General features: G+C 48.5%; 5 protein-coding genes across 5 annotated transcripts; 4 read left to right on the top strand and 1 right to left on the bottom strand.

The window, feature by feature from the left end:
- Positions 1–2,845: 2,845 nt before the first annotated feature.
- On the top strand, positions 2,846–4,522 carry LCP9604111_6127 (cytochrome P450; the record flags this gene model as incomplete). The annotated part of the gene is made up of 6 exons (XM_039074014.1): positions 2,846–3,159; positions 3,212–3,242; positions 3,292–3,435; positions 3,489–3,618; positions 3,673–4,303; positions 4,360–4,522. 6 exons carry the CDS (start codon positions 2,846–2,848, stop codon positions 4,520–4,522), a joined length of 1,413 nt encoding a protein of 470 aa, XP_038927653.1.
- A 336-nt stretch (positions 4,523–4,858) lies between these two features.
- On the top strand, positions 4,859–5,709 carry LCP9604111_6126 (uncharacterized protein; the record flags this gene model as incomplete). Its single annotated transcript, XM_039074013.1, has 2 exons — positions 4,859–5,060; positions 5,135–5,709. The coding sequence occupies 2 exons, from the start codon at positions 4,859–4,861 to the stop codon at positions 5,707–5,709; spliced, it is 777 nt and encodes a 258-aa protein (XP_038927652.1).
- Positions 5,710–6,885: 1,176 nt separating this feature from the next.
- On the bottom strand, positions 6,886–10,616 carry LCP9604111_6125 (uncharacterized protein; the record flags this gene model as incomplete). Its single annotated transcript, XM_039074012.1, has 10 exons — positions 6,886–6,903; positions 6,969–7,255; positions 7,335–7,764; positions 7,828–7,868; positions 7,940–8,011; positions 8,982–9,227; positions 9,278–9,729; positions 9,785–10,266; positions 10,320–10,513; positions 10,568–10,616. The coding sequence occupies 10 exons, from the start codon at positions 10,614–10,616 to the stop codon at positions 6,886–6,888; spliced, it is 2,271 nt and encodes a 756-aa protein (XP_038927651.1).
- A 1,038-nt stretch (positions 10,617–11,654) lies between these two features.
- nscB (metallo-beta-lactamase type thioesterase nscB) lies at positions 11,655–12,623 on the top strand (the record flags this gene model as incomplete). The annotated part of the gene is made up of 2 exons (XM_039074011.1): positions 11,655–11,864; positions 11,928–12,623. The coding sequence occupies 2 exons, from the start codon at positions 11,655–11,657 to the stop codon at positions 12,621–12,623; spliced, it is 906 nt and encodes a 301-aa protein (XP_038927650.1).
- An 878-nt stretch (positions 12,624–13,501) lies between these two features.
- On the top strand, positions 13,502–14,407 carry sha1 (putative calmodulin-binding protein Sha1; the record flags this gene model as incomplete). The annotated part of the gene is made up of 1 exon (XM_039074010.1): positions 13,502–14,407. One exon carries the CDS (start codon positions 13,502–13,504, stop codon positions 14,405–14,407), a length of 906 nt encoding a protein of 301 aa, XP_038927649.1.
- Positions 14,408–14,595: the final 188 nt, after the last annotated feature.

Genomic DNA, 14,595 nt, shown 5'->3' with positions numbered 1-14,595 from the left:
GCGACGGTGTAACCACCTGATGGTGGCGTTCGCTTTATAAGACCGGTGGGAAATAGGCCCGACACGGGGGGGAAGGGCAAATTAAAACACAACGGAGGCTCGTGTGCTTCTGTGGCTTGGCAATTTGGTTGGCCCAAGCCAGGATTCGTCAGGAGACGTGTGATTAGACGCAGGAAAGCCTCGACAGGGGCATCCGACTGTCAGGCAGACAGCTCAAACCAGTTGAGTCGAATTAAAGATAGACGGTGATTTCTCTAGGTATTATTCCGTATGTTGTAGTTTGTGTTTTTTTTTTATCCCGCAGAGTTCCGAATTGTGAGGCGGGGAATCGAGGGAATGCGTTGTGGCAGCGACCGTACAGCTGATTCAACCCTTGAAATAAAAAGGGAGGAAATATCGAACGAGTGACAAAAAAGAAAAGGTGAAGAAGGAAAAAAGGCCGGATTCGAGACGGGAGAGAAAGTAGGGGCACATCTGGGGTTCAACCAAAGTTGTCCACATACCATGGGGCGGGTCACACATACGCAGTATGCAGGCTCCTACGGAGTGTACGAAGTACACTATGTACGGAATAACCACAAGTCGGGACTCTGCTTACTACAAACATTCTAGATGCACCGTAGAGTCCCTGAAAAGCTGTTTCTCCAACCCGGACAAAGCCACCACACTATTTCTGCATTCCAACGCCTTTTTTCTCCTGAATCGGCAGTGGAGTAGCCCCATCGACATGCGACAGGTACCAAACTTAGTCGAGTCCAGACTTTTTTTATTTTACTCCGTACTTGGTAGGATTCTCTTTTGTTTTTTTTTTCTTCTTTTGCTTTTGTGTGTCTTACATATATTGTACTCTTCTAGTTGGGTCGTCTAATTGGTAAAGAGAGAATCCTTTATTCGACTGTTTCAACGCCTTAGGCTATCGACGACGCCCGGGCGGATGCCCGCCGGGCCCACTAGGCAGGTGTTCTATTTGGCTTACTTAATCGTGCTAGTAGCCCAGGGCTGGAGTCCACGGGTAAGACCCTGATCTCAGGCCAATTTAACCTGTGACACCGGCCTGTCAATTAGTTAGTCTAAGCCACAATGAGTCCTATCCGCAGAAAATAATGTGGAGGTAAGGCTGTGAAGCATGCTGTATGTTGTAATAACATATGAGAGCTGGAATACGATCTCACTAATGTGGCTGATACAAAAGTGGCTGAGGCAGTTTAAAGATTGTCTGAACCATGGCCCCTGACCAAGTCATCCTTGGTTCATGCGGGTGCGTGTGTACAGCTGTACCTCGGTACTGAAATATAATTACATCATCCCTGTTTGATCTTACTTTCATTTCCATGGCTCTATTTTGGTCCTCACTTTCACTCTCCGCGGCCTAGAACTTCGGAACCTAGGTGCTTTCGCAGGATCTCTAAAGCACTATGCACCGGGATCGGCCATGATGTGCGAATGATTCCTTACGTCGAGAAGGTCCACTTTCTTCCGATTAGGTACAGCCGGCTAAAGGCTCCATCATTGTTCGAAATACCCAGATTCAGACCAAGGAATTTGTGTAGAGTACGATACATAAACCATGTGTTGATCAACGCCAACACATCGCCAATCGAAGCATTTATGCGAATCCACCCCGATAACCATAGTCTTCTCCAATACATCTCCAGAATTGCCTGACAAAATCCATGGACGTGTTTCTAACCTGGTGGAGTATCGGCAACATCTAGAAAACCCCCATTCAGCCCACTAAGAACCCTTAGAAGTGAGACATTGGATCGGTCATCTAGCGTCGGATCCGATCAACGGAAAGGCCGCCGGAGCAGGGTATCTCGGCAAAGACAAGCCCAACAATGAAATGGAATGCAGGTCTTGACCTTTTACTTTTGAGGTCTCATATTTCAAAGATTATATGCTCATGATCGAGCATATCCAACTCGTTAACCTGGTGGTGTCTTTTTAGGACTGCAGCCCGTTTGTAATGAATGATAAAATCGATACTAGCTCTCTCAATACTGCGACACCAAATTTAGGAAGCTCTCCACTATAGAAGATCCAGCTCTCGACTATGTTGTTGTTGATAGTCAACGAGGCACTGGCACAAGTCTAGTTCTATTTATGGTATTCAAGTAAAGGGAATCTATGTGATGTCATAGTTCACCCTTACCCCCATCACTAGGCTATTATTGTAACTTAATGCACCGTTGATTGATTACTACTCCATATAATAATATCATTGTATATGTAGCTTTCAACCATCAGCATGAAATTGGTTCAAACTGTTTTGTGAATTTGATCTTGGCTTCGGCTGCAGCCATAAACTTGTGTTTGAGAGGTTGCTTGGTGACATATGGGCTGTCCAGTGAATCTTTGAATGCAATTAGAGATATCCAATGTCTTAAGTGATCGGCTACGGCATAATCTTTTGCATTCATCTTCCCCCGTCTGCCGTATAAACAGTTTATCTCCCCTGCCATACGTTCTAGAGATGAATCCCAGTCAAGATCGGGACAAGGCTGTTTAGCTACAATATAACTATCAAGTGACATTCATTGGGAATAACCTTTCTTTTTTTCAAATCCTACCATCTCCTCAGATTTCCCTTTTTGGTTTAAAGTCTGAAATCTTATCGCAACCCAAACCCAAGTCTGTTCGCATTTCCCCGCACTCCGATAACGATGATATCGGCAAATCCTAACTGTTGAAGCAAAGACTATCAAATCTCCAAAGTTATGTCTATTATCTAATGGGAATTATTGATGCTTCAATCAGATCTATGGTATAAATAAGCGTAGGATTGCACATTCGGCCTTCTTCAAGAGAAACTTTTCATCACCCAGGAGCTCTCTGATACGACAACATGCTGTCTCTGTGGGCCGGGGCTATCATCCTTTGTGGGTATATAGTCATACGCGGATTCTTCTCGCCCCTGTCTACAATTCCGGGTCCGTGGTATACTCGATTTACAAGTTTGTGGCTTAAGTATCAGGAGTTCACTGCCAATCGACGAGAGTCAATTCACCGCTTGCACAAGATCTATGGTCCTGTCGTCCGGCTGAGTCCCAATGAACTATCGTTTACCAGCCTGGATGCGATTAAAGAGATCTATGCTTCGGGGGGGAGTGGGTATGACAAGACCGAGTACTATGATCTTTTCAGGCAGTTCAAGATCAAGTAAGCCTTTGCACCGGAGAAATAGCTGGCAGCCACTAATACAAAGACTTAGGACAATGTTTTCTACTTTATTGAAGGACGAGGTACATATTTCTAATAGAAATAAAACATTCGAGTGCTAATATACACCAGCACAGCAAAAGAAAACGCATCTTTGCCGATAGATACGCCATGACCAATATCATGAAAGAAAAACCCATGGCTCTTATCCACGAACGGGCCATGACGTTTGTATCTAAGTGTGTCGAGGGTGGCCAAAAGAGTGTGGATGTTTACGTGGGTTGTCATTATATTAAAGCATCCAACATGAGAAATGCTAACCCTTCCAGTCTTTGCTTCACTGCTATGCCCTGGACTGCGTTACGCATTTCATGTTCAGCCCCGGCGGCCTGAGATCTCTCAATGTAGCCGAAGACTTCGAGATCATGCACGAACTGACCTATCATCAAAGTCTCCAAAGTATGCACTGCCCGATTTCCATGTTCTGGTGATAAATACTAAAACGGCAAACAGAAAACCTCCTAGAGTACTATCTCCCTTTATTATCACCTTATTTCCCAAAGTTCCTCCATGCCCGCAGCGCCCCAAAAGCAAACCAATATGTCATAGACATGGCCGCCCAAATCGAGCTCGACGACTACTCCTTAATGGAAAAACTCAAGCGCAAAGAATCTAACCTGGAACTAATGCAAGCCGCCGCAGAATGCAAAGACCACATGGCGGCCGGCATCGACACAACGGGGGATGGCCTGTGTTTCTTAATGTGGGAGCTCTCACAACCTCACAATCTCTATTTCCAACACAACCTTTACAAAGAGCTTACCGCTGCGCCTGTCAATGCACCCTTGGATAGCTATGTGTATCTCGATGCTGTCATTAAAGAGGCGCTGCGGTGTGCGCCGCCTATTCCGATGTCACTGCCTCGCTATGTACCTGCTGGTGGAAGGGAGATCGACGGGTTCTTCGTTCCAGAGCATACTATCGTTAGTTGCCAGCCTTATTCGGTGCATCGGACGAATGAGAGTGTCTTCCCTGAGCCTGATCGTTTCAATCCTGATCGGTGGCTTGTTGAAGAGGGGGCTGCTGAGAGGAATAGGCTATTCTTTTCGTTTGCTACAGGTGGGAGAGGGTGTACGGGGAAAAAGTGAGTTGTCTTCCTTGTGCCCTGGTTGGCTGGTGCTGATGGCTGATACTGGTTAGTCTTGCGCTTGTTGAGATGAAGACACTGCTTCGGGAAGTGTATTCTCGTTATCGGACGACGGTGGCCTCGGATATGACTGCTTCTATGAAGCTGGATGATCAGATCATCTCTTCGAGGCCCAAGGGGCAGAGCTGCAAGCTGGTCTTTACAGCTATAGAGTGACATGAGACCCAGTTTTTGTGTATTGAAAGATTGCCATGGACCCAGAATTCAATGTAAAACCATCAAATTTTGATATCAATTTCCCAATCTTCCAATTTGATAACCGATCATAATTAACGGCAATGTCCGTGAGGAGAATGTCCCTGGAGGGGAATGCGGGGTGTGAGGGGAAGATAACCAAATGGCTGGGCATTCTCTTCAACCTTCCCAATCTGGCTCTTGTCACATACCTATCTAGACATCTCGTTTAGCAGAGCTCCCGCCTACCATCTAATATAGCCACAGAAACAGGCAATTCCTACCATAACAATCCAACATCCAGCGAAAGCCAACAATATGGTCAACAAACCTAACCAGTCCACCTGTCGCTTCTCCAAGCGAATCTCGTTCCGATGGCTCACAACACCGGCCGAGGAAACAACCGATACAATTGTGATGTCCGTGAAGGACTGGTACGTTGATCTGCGGATCGAAACGGCAACAGGCAAAATAGACTGGGCGATTGCTGGGCAGAGGATCGTGGAGGGTCAGGAGCCGTGTAAGTCCCTTATCCAAAGGATGCCATTGCATTCAGCGAAACGAATATGAACTACTTTTTAACCAACTCAATAGTGCGGGTGACTTTCTCCCATGAGCTTGACTCTCACAATGCGTTTGAAATTGCTGATTGTGGGAGCTTTTTCCCCTTGCCGAACGGTGATGATCTCGAGGTCGGGTCTATGCCTCGTCATGATCTTCCTGGCGCACCCGACAAGGAATATGAGGAGGTATGGCGGGAGTTGCCGTTCAGAGAGGGCCCAGAAGGACCTAATAAAGGTATTTCGTGGGTGCTGGAGTCGGATGATGGAGATCTCGGCAGTGGAGAAGGAGAGGTGACTGTTAGCAAGACTTTTATCGGTCGCATCTGGGGCACGTATTTGGCACTAAGCCAGACGCAGATTCACTCGCGACAGAAGACTCCATCTGGTGATCTGGTTGTGAAGAAGTCTGGCGCTGATGTTAGTGCCAGAAGGGAAGAATGGGAATCCGGGTGGAATGAGAAGTATTTGGTTGGCGAAGCTGCGGGCTCTTTGCCTTCGATGGTGGTCGGATTTGATGGAGAGGGGGTGGGATCTTGGAGAACACCGGGGGAGAAAGTAGAAGTTCAAGGAAAGACATATATCGTTCGAGCTTTCGAGGAAATCTAGCACAAGCAGCAGATCGTTCGACCTAAACCGAGAGTGTACTCTAGACTTAGCCACAAATTGCTGAGAATCAGCTAATTAGAATCATTGCATTCAACTTGATGTTAAAAGAAGCACTCCATCCAAACCTCGTAGCGCAACTAACCCAACTCACAACACTGGATGCCCTATACCTTCCCAAACGGGACAAGCGCACAGATGACTCATCCCACGTGACAGCGATATAAAACCCGCAAACCGTTCTCCACGCCAAATTTCCCTTCCTCAAGCGCCATCCCCACCAATGCTGCGTTTCTTTGCTACACACGGCGAGCTTCACAGCCCGTCCTCGCAGCACTGGGTCCTGCCCAGAGCCGCGAGACCCCTTGCAAATGAGAAATTCGGAGGAATCTTCAAACCCCGACCCGCGCCGTCGTTCGTTTTCGCGCGTCGGCGCCGGTCCTGCCCGTGAGGGCCTGGTGTGATCCTAGATCACTTCTTACCCACACTTGCACTTGACATCAGAAACATCGGGCGGATGGGGCTTGCCCCTAAGCCCTTGGGAGAGTCGGTGCGGAGATTGTGTGTGATGACACTTTAGTGCAATACGCAGCATACCTTGTTCTGTCTTCTCTTCGGAGGGGCGGATGGTATCATTCGATTCCGATCATTCTGGTGGGGATGGCGCTTCACTTTTTTTTTTCAGGTCAGTTCTTGCTTCCCCTCCTCTTTTTTTTGTTGGGGGTGTCTGAGAAGCGTTTTAATTTGGCGACCTTGCTGATTAGTGGGGTTGTGGACCATCCTTGCGAGGTTCCTTAGGGTCCTTTGCCTGCGGGCTCGTTAGGTTTCGGTCGCTGGGTTTGGCTTTGGGTTTGTCGGGGCTTTCTTCGGAATTATGGACACAATAAAATACATCTTTCCGCTGGCCTAATGGTCGGTGAAATATCTAAGATATCATCTTTTAATCCGTACTTGTAGCGAAGTTAGAAATCTTTGAAATTCTAGGTGAAAGATGCGTGTTTGGAAAAATTTGCGAGATCGAAACCTCGACCGCTGAATGTGTAAATTATCGTGAACATCTTGTAAAACCCCTTGTCGTCAGGGATGTATGAAAGAACATTTTCCTCCAAGTTCTCTCCATTATCATCGAGCTTCATTTTTAACATTGCCCATATCCCCTCGAACCACTGGATGATTCGTTTAGTCTTCGTCGCCGATCTGTGTTAAACCCCCACATTAGCTCGGTTTCCATGATGTCGACCTTGGAACAATCAAGAACTTACCTTAGGAGCGAGGTAGAATCGCAGGTGGCCACTTCCCAGACCGTACTCCACAAGCAGAGGCACTTCATCAGAGAGGTGCAGCACGACAGATGAAGACAGGTTGGAAGCCTTGCAGAAGTTGACGAGGTACTTGAGGGAGAAGGTCAGGGCGACGGGTTCGGAGAGGTTAATGACGACGTTCTGCTCTGGCTTGTCGACGTTGGTGTGTTGGCGGATGGTGACGGATCCATTACCGATATCACCCTGGCAGGAGAACTTGACACCCTCCTTGCTGGCCTCGATCACGACTACGCAAGAAATTAGCACGAGAGGATCTGTGTGTCTGCAAACCGGGTTTGAGTATGCCTCGGGGGAAAATTTACTTACCTGACTCGGACATCGCGTTGAGATCTCTGCAGATGCGCTGGAACTCAGCAGAAGGCATCTCCACGCTGGCGGAGTACTCAGTCTCAGGGATGGCCAGATGCTCCTGGTCAATATCCATGAGTTTGATGTCATACTCGGTCAGTCGGTCTGTGTCTGGACTCTCGAACATCAAGTTGACGGAATCGGGCGAGTCCTCAGCCTTGAGGGTCAGGATGTCTTCATTCTGGGCGGCGCGGAGGACCTTGGTCAGGGAGAGCAAGTTGATACCGAGGGCGATGTTACGATCGCAGCGGTAGGGAGAGAAGCCCTCGGCACGGAGTAGCATGGAAACTAGAGCAACGTGCGAGTTGTCCATGGCCTGGAGGGCGATTCCGGAGTCATTGCAATCGAAGTTGCAGTCCTGGACAAGATCCTTAATGGCGTCGACGACCTATACACAACAGTGTTAGTAATTGTTCATTGCTGAATTGGTTGAGTGGTATAGATCACATACGCGCTTCAGAAGGCTTGCCTGTTCCAATCGTGCTTCCAACACTAGGGAGTGGGTTAGTTGGTCGGTTCTTCGCACACAACAATCTTTTCGATTTGAGAGTTGGCCGACTTACTCTTGATCGTTTTGTGTGGGGATTTTTTTTTAACTGAGTCGTAGGGAAATAGAAGAGGAAAGAGTGTGGCTTCTTAGTGAAGAGAGTAGTGGGGAGACGAGAATAATGAACTGGGTATGTATTTGAACGAAGATGAAAGAGGCAGCGGTCTAATATAAGGATCGCGTTCGGGGGTGGGGAAGACGCGGTCGCGTTTGGCGATATGTCCGTTTCGGGTTAAGTTTGATACCTCAGGCAATAAGGCAATAAGGCCTCCTTCATATACATCTAGGGTTTTTTATCACAATGAACAGTGGTAGGATATTGGAAGGATAATTCATTCGTAAAAGAGCCAGCTGTAATGTACAAATTAGCAAATAATTAACGTTGATCGCCACACTCAATGGAGATGAATGCCGAAAGGATCGCGATCCAAGACCACTTAAAGACAGTCAAACAGATAATAATGGCACAAAAGAAAGAAGCAAGAAGCAATAGTCCTCGAATAAACACCGCTGTCGCCGAGCCCCGTCTATATGTACATGTTGTGGGTATCAATTTGTGACTTCACTGCTGCTAGCGCTGGTCGAAGTCAAATCTGTGCTGGATGGCGTGGACAAAAAAAAAGAGGTTATATGGAATGCATCAAGCATGTCTTAGATGCTGGTGACTCGTTTTGCAGAGTTGTTTCCTGGTCGCTGCTTGATGACCATTTCCAATTCCTTGAGCATGTTAGTACTGGCATCTACCTTTTCTCTGGCAATCGCCTGTCTGGCACGGTCTTCTCGTACACGTGCAAGACGCTCGTCTCTTGACAAAGACATTCTTTTGTTTCTCGAGGCCGGTAATACAACAGCTTCGAAAATTTCCTCGTCATCATAGGTCTGGGTCAGATCCGGCCGGGCCTCGCCAGTTAAGGCTTTCAGTGCATCCGTTGGGCTGCCCTCAACTGCCGTGGATCCTCCCAGACTGGGTGTAGGGGACATGGGTAAGAAAGTACTTGGCGGTCGCGAGCGATCCCCGGCACTAAGGCGATCGTGTTGGTTTGCCAATGCGGCTTTACCAGTTTCCCATTCGTGAAGAAGAGCCCTAAGATCATTTCCAACCGAATCATATTGTGAGAGGAGGGTTGCTTCGAACTCAGGATCTGCGCGTTCTAGATTGGCATGTGACTCCTCGCTGGCAATGTGCATTTTAGCATGCAAGGCACGGACCCCTTGTGACAAAGAGGTGAGCCGTCGAAATTGAGCACGCAGGTGATCCTTGCTTGGTGAGGCGGAAGGTAATGGAGATGGAGGAATGATATCACCTGCGAATATTAGCTGGCGTCCGTGTCATACAACACAGATTAATACTTACGGTCCTCCTCATTTAAGATTGCTGTCATTTTCAGCATGCTGTTGCCGGTGGCCGCAGCTAGCTCACGCATTTCCTCGACAGCTGAACTCCACCGTGTAATATCGGAGCCACCCCCATCGGCGCTAAGGGCTAGCAAGCAGCACAGAACGCTTTTTCTCACACTGTACAGTTTTCCAAATAGATCCCTTAGAGAGCGCAATGAATACTGGTCTTCGTTAGTTCGCTGCGACAGGGACGCCTCAACCGCTTCGAGTTCTTCCAGTCCAATGTCATAAATGTCGTAATACTTCGCAAGATCGCCCTCATCGGTAAGTGGGCGTAAGGTGTTTTGGGATTGAATATATCGCTCGAGCATGGAGTAGAAGCATTCGGAAACCGCTCGGCGCAATCTCAAGCATCGTCGCGTTTGTACTAGATCTTCCAGCCGACTGATGGGCGGTAGAGGAGTGCTTCTGTGATAATTCGTTAGCCTGTTCTTATCTTGGACAAAAAGAATCACGTTCTCACATCCGATAGCCTCTTGACACAAGCTCAACCTCCTGGATAAAAACCACAGAAGCCGACGCAGCAGAATCAAACCCCTGGGCGTTTCCAATGAAAGCGCCAGCTGCCTCAACAGCCTGGTGCCGGAGATATTTCAACCATTGCCGTTTTGCGAAAGCATAGAAAAAGACACCGACAGCGGGCACAAGTATCAATAGCACTCCAACTTTCTTGAGACTGAATCCCGACCCAGTCCTCGAACGGCTCCAATGTAGCAACCAAGCGATAGAAAATGATGTGGCAGCTGTGACAATGGCGCCTTGAACCCCAAAAGTTGTAGATAGCGACGGAAGATCCGAAGGTTGTTTTGCAGATAAGACATCTGCAGCAGAAGTGTAGGAAGGAGCGCTGTGTTCGTTCAACAGTTGCGATGCGACAATGACGTAGCCAAATTGTTCCAAAAATCGTTTATTATCGCTTCGTGGTAGTCGGACGTTCAGGGCGGACTAGCGAGAAGAAGTGTTAGTATGAACCTGTTCAATCGTGGAGGGTCGCGTACTGAGCAAGAGCCATATAGTTTCCCGATGAGTTCCCCCTGCGGTGTGCCTCGTAGATTGAGAGGCTTCGGTAGCTTGTTTCTAACGCGATCCTGAAATTTGGAAGCCCCTCGAGGGGCGAAGTCGGAGGAACGGGTATGATCATCGTCGCTCTGATTCTCCTCCACGGGCCAACTTTCTTCGTTTCCACCCTCCCCTAGCACGGCTGTCAGTGGACCTATATTCCTCGCGTGTCACGGACGTAGCGAACCTTCCAAATAGTCGGCCAAAGGCGAGTTCTCATACACGATTGATTCCATGTTGCGGGATCATGCCGCGGTGGCAGGGCAGCGGAGGAGGTGGGCGAGTGGTGACACAAAACAGGTGATAAGACAGGCGCTCACAAGAGATCCATGTCGCAAAACGACAGGCGCCGGGCAAAGAGAAAAGTACCGAGCACAAAAGAATGTAAATGTTAAAGGTTGAAAATGCCTAGGGCCACGTTGAGGCACATCCGGGGAAAGGAGGTCTCCCGGTCACGAGAGTCTAATTTAGACTTGACCCACTTACTTGTTCCTGGCGACGATGATTTTATAAGTAAGGGTGTCGAGGTAATTTAAAGGAGATTAGAGGTTACATAAAAGTACGATATACATGTGGACTTATATGGCTAGTTTCCAGCCAATCTGATCAATGGACCAACAAGGTTCGTACGATGTCCATCTGTCGAGCCGTATGCTGCATGCAAGCGAGCCTTCTAGACATGTAACTAGTGAGTTATGCACACAATGATGAGTCATCGATTATAATCCGCCAGCTGTATATATCCATTTTGGGAATAGATCACCATCCCTGATGCTTCTAGAACGACGATCATGCTCCTCCTAATTCAAGCGCAATTGCTCGGTAATATGTAGAACCAAACTCGCGAGAGATATTAGCAATTGCAAATCTCTAGCAAGGAGGCTGACTATCCGCATACTTGCCGAACTGACTCTTTTGCCCGCCCTCGCAATACGAATAAATTTGATTTTCAATTTTCCAGTTGCAATATGTCAGGTCTTACTTAGCATCTTGAACTGGGATACATGGAAGGTGGAGGCGATGGATCGGTACTGTGATGATTATCGACTAGAAAGTCTTGTCGGATCGTAAAAGTCAGATTTTCATTGAAGCCATACATACATATCCAGCTTGAATATTTAGAGACTCGGGTAGTCCTAGCCTGGGGATAAAAACCTGGTATATCAGGCAGCCATGCATGACGAATGGACCCCACCTTTCAATTCCAACACTACTTACTCAAATCGCAAAGCCTAGGTATCTACCTGGACATCCAGAGTCGATCAACAAGAAACATGTCCCCTCCGAAAGTATGGACGCAGCCAGGGTGGCAGGAATATCTATCTGCCCGAAACGCTGGACTGCCATATCTCCCAGCTGTCGCAAAACTCAGCACAGAGGTGGTTCGAATACTCGGCGGAAATCCAGGCAACATGCAACTACAAGGAACCAATACGTATCTAGTCGGCAGTGGCCAGAAACGGATTTTGATAGATACAGGACAGGTGAGTGATTTTGACCCTCCCAGTTTAGTACCTGGAGACTAAACACGAGTGTCATGTCGACAGGGATGTCCGATCTGGCTCACCACTCTTGTCAACTATCTTGACCAACATCAGTTGAGCATCTCCCAGGTACTGCTGACCCACTGGCATACCGATCATACCGGTGGTCTCCCGGCGCTACTGGCTCAGTATCCACATCTGGTCGCGGCGGTCCACAAGGCCCATCCGGACCGGGGCCAACATTCGATTCGCGATGGACAGACTTTTACTGCGCAAGGAACTACACTGCGAGCCTTGTTCACGCCCGGACACAGTCAAGACCACATGTGCTTTATCTTGGAGGAAAGCGGCGCAATGTTCACAGGTGATAATGTGCTTGGGCATGGAGGCAGTGTTGTTGTGGAAGATCTAGGACCATATATGAAGAGTTTGCAAGTTATGACCCAAGGTGTGCGCAATGAAGAGATAACAGTTGGATACCCCGGGCATGGTGCCGTGATTGACGACCTGCCAGCCAAACTCATAGTCTGGAGCAGACATTGGGAAATGCGAGAAAAAAAGGTTTTATCGGCTTTTATCGGGGCCAACACAAAGACAAGGGCATCGCTGACGACGCGGGACATCATCGCAAGTCTCTACGGACCCGAGATGGAGGCAATGGCGGGGCCTTTTATATCGCAGGTTCTATCAAAACTAGCTGATGAGGGGAAGGTTGGACTTGCGGTCGCAGGACAAGAGAAGAAGTGGTTTATGCTGTAAAATGGCCTTGTCCATTGCTAAATTGGAGTAGATTAGACCAATGCATGTGACCAGAATCCCGATATGTTCAAATTCATCCATCTAGGCATTCACAGATGCATCAATAGACGATCTAGATCTCGAGTTAAATGTCGATCTTGACCCCAATGCCTTCATACCGTGAAGAGTGGCGCAATGGGCAGTATCCTCGGAAGAATGATCGGAGATCACTCGGTCGATGACGGCGCTCTAGACTATATCGGCCCGCCTGCAGGAAACCGCTAACTCCCGAAAGGGATGCAGGACTTAGGAGACGAAGCCAGGTTCCCGGATATCCCGCATGGCCGGTTAATGGCGTGTCACTAGGCCGTAACAAAAACATCAGTTCTTGGTTAGGGCCTATGTTGTAGAGGAGCCATATCCCAGTCTGACATCATGCAACCAAGGCTGATTTGGGCGTCGCCATGAAATTAGATCCTCTTCGGCGAAGTGATAAGAAGTACATATATCGGACTAGAGTCATATCCGAATTGAACGATCTGCATTCGTAAGAACGTACAGCAAGGGGAAGTGTGTACTCCGTATCCGTACTCCTAGTATCCTTCGGTTTGATGATGTCACGTGTTGACCCCCACGTGTTGCCCTGGACAACCCGTCCACAGGTCAACATGGTCTCATAGTAATTGACTGTTCCAGCCCTGGAGACAGGCTATCCTCGATCTGTGTTATTGATTCCATACCTCACTGTACAGTTGCTCAAACTTGTTGATAACATCAAGTCTCACCCCGCATCTTCCCCGCGTTGGAATCTATCCCTTGATTAACCTGACCGCTTCTCTGCACAACAATCCCGACACACTCCTCACTTTCACAGGAATTGACTCAACTCTTAACTCAGTATGAAACTTTACTTCTTGTTAGAAAGCCTCGATGTCGGGTCAGGTTTTCTTAACGAAGGTCGAACTCACAGCCTGTCGAGACACGAGTCTTCGAGACAGTGGGATACAATATACATTCCGTCTGATGACTCTATCACTCCCACCGTCTTCATGGATCTTTACAGCTCACCCAAGCGGCAAACCAAAGACACAATTCCACATATCTCAGGGGATGCTGGGATCAAAACCTTCAAGTCACAACACACTAGACGCCAGCCACAAAAGCCGTTGACAGGATCTACTCGGAGAGCTCCGCTCCAGCAAAACTTGAAGGTTTTCCAGGCAGGGGCGACAACCTTTGATAAACCTGGAACAGGTGGCGGCAAAGAAAATATCCCTCCTGGATTTTCCGCCATCACCAAGAAAAAAAGCAAATCAGAAAATCATTCAACGGTGATCAAAATGGCCCGTCCAGCTGTGCAAAATGCCACTCTCAGAACACGCATAACAACCAAGCCCAATGAAGCGCAAATAGAGCCAATGAAGCGAGTGAATATGAGTGAAACTCGAGGGAATGCCGTCAGAGTTCCCAAAAAAATAGAACATTCGCCGCCTACTGAAAATCCCCGGCCTCTGCCTTTGAAGCATGTCTTCTCCGCCATCGTTATTCAACGGGAATGGCGCTCATTTATAGAACGACGAAATAAGCGCGCGTGTGCTATCGCCACAGTCAGGATGGAGTTGGCATATGAGGTGATTACTCGATGGTGGCGTGATGTCAAAGCCTGCAGGCTGCGAGAGCAGACAGAGCAGGTGAAGCTGATGGAGCGGACCGAACAAACACCTCGACGCAAACGTGCTAGTCAGAGATCGTCTGTTCGCCAGAGCCAACATAATTCTGGCCGCCGAGGCATTCGGCGCCTCTGAAGGGGCCTTGTTTTCTCTTTTTGCCTTTTCTTTCACATTTTTCACAATTCCTTTGTCTTATTTCTGAAATTATTGGGGGGGGGGGGGGGGGGGGGGGGGGGGGGGGGGGGGGGGGGTGGGGGGGTGGAGGGGGGGGTGGGGGGGGGGGGGGGGGGGGGGGGGGGGGGGCGGAGGGGGGGGGAGGGGGC

This window comes from Penicillium roqueforti (assembly GCF_015533775.1).
Source record: "Penicillium roqueforti strain LCP96 04111 chromosome Unknown scaffold_16, whole genome shotgun sequence".
In the NCBI taxonomy this organism is placed as follows: Eukaryota; Fungi; Ascomycota; class Eurotiomycetes; order Eurotiales; family Aspergillaceae; genus Penicillium; species Penicillium roqueforti.
This window is presented reverse-complemented; position numbering and strand designations above follow the sequence as displayed.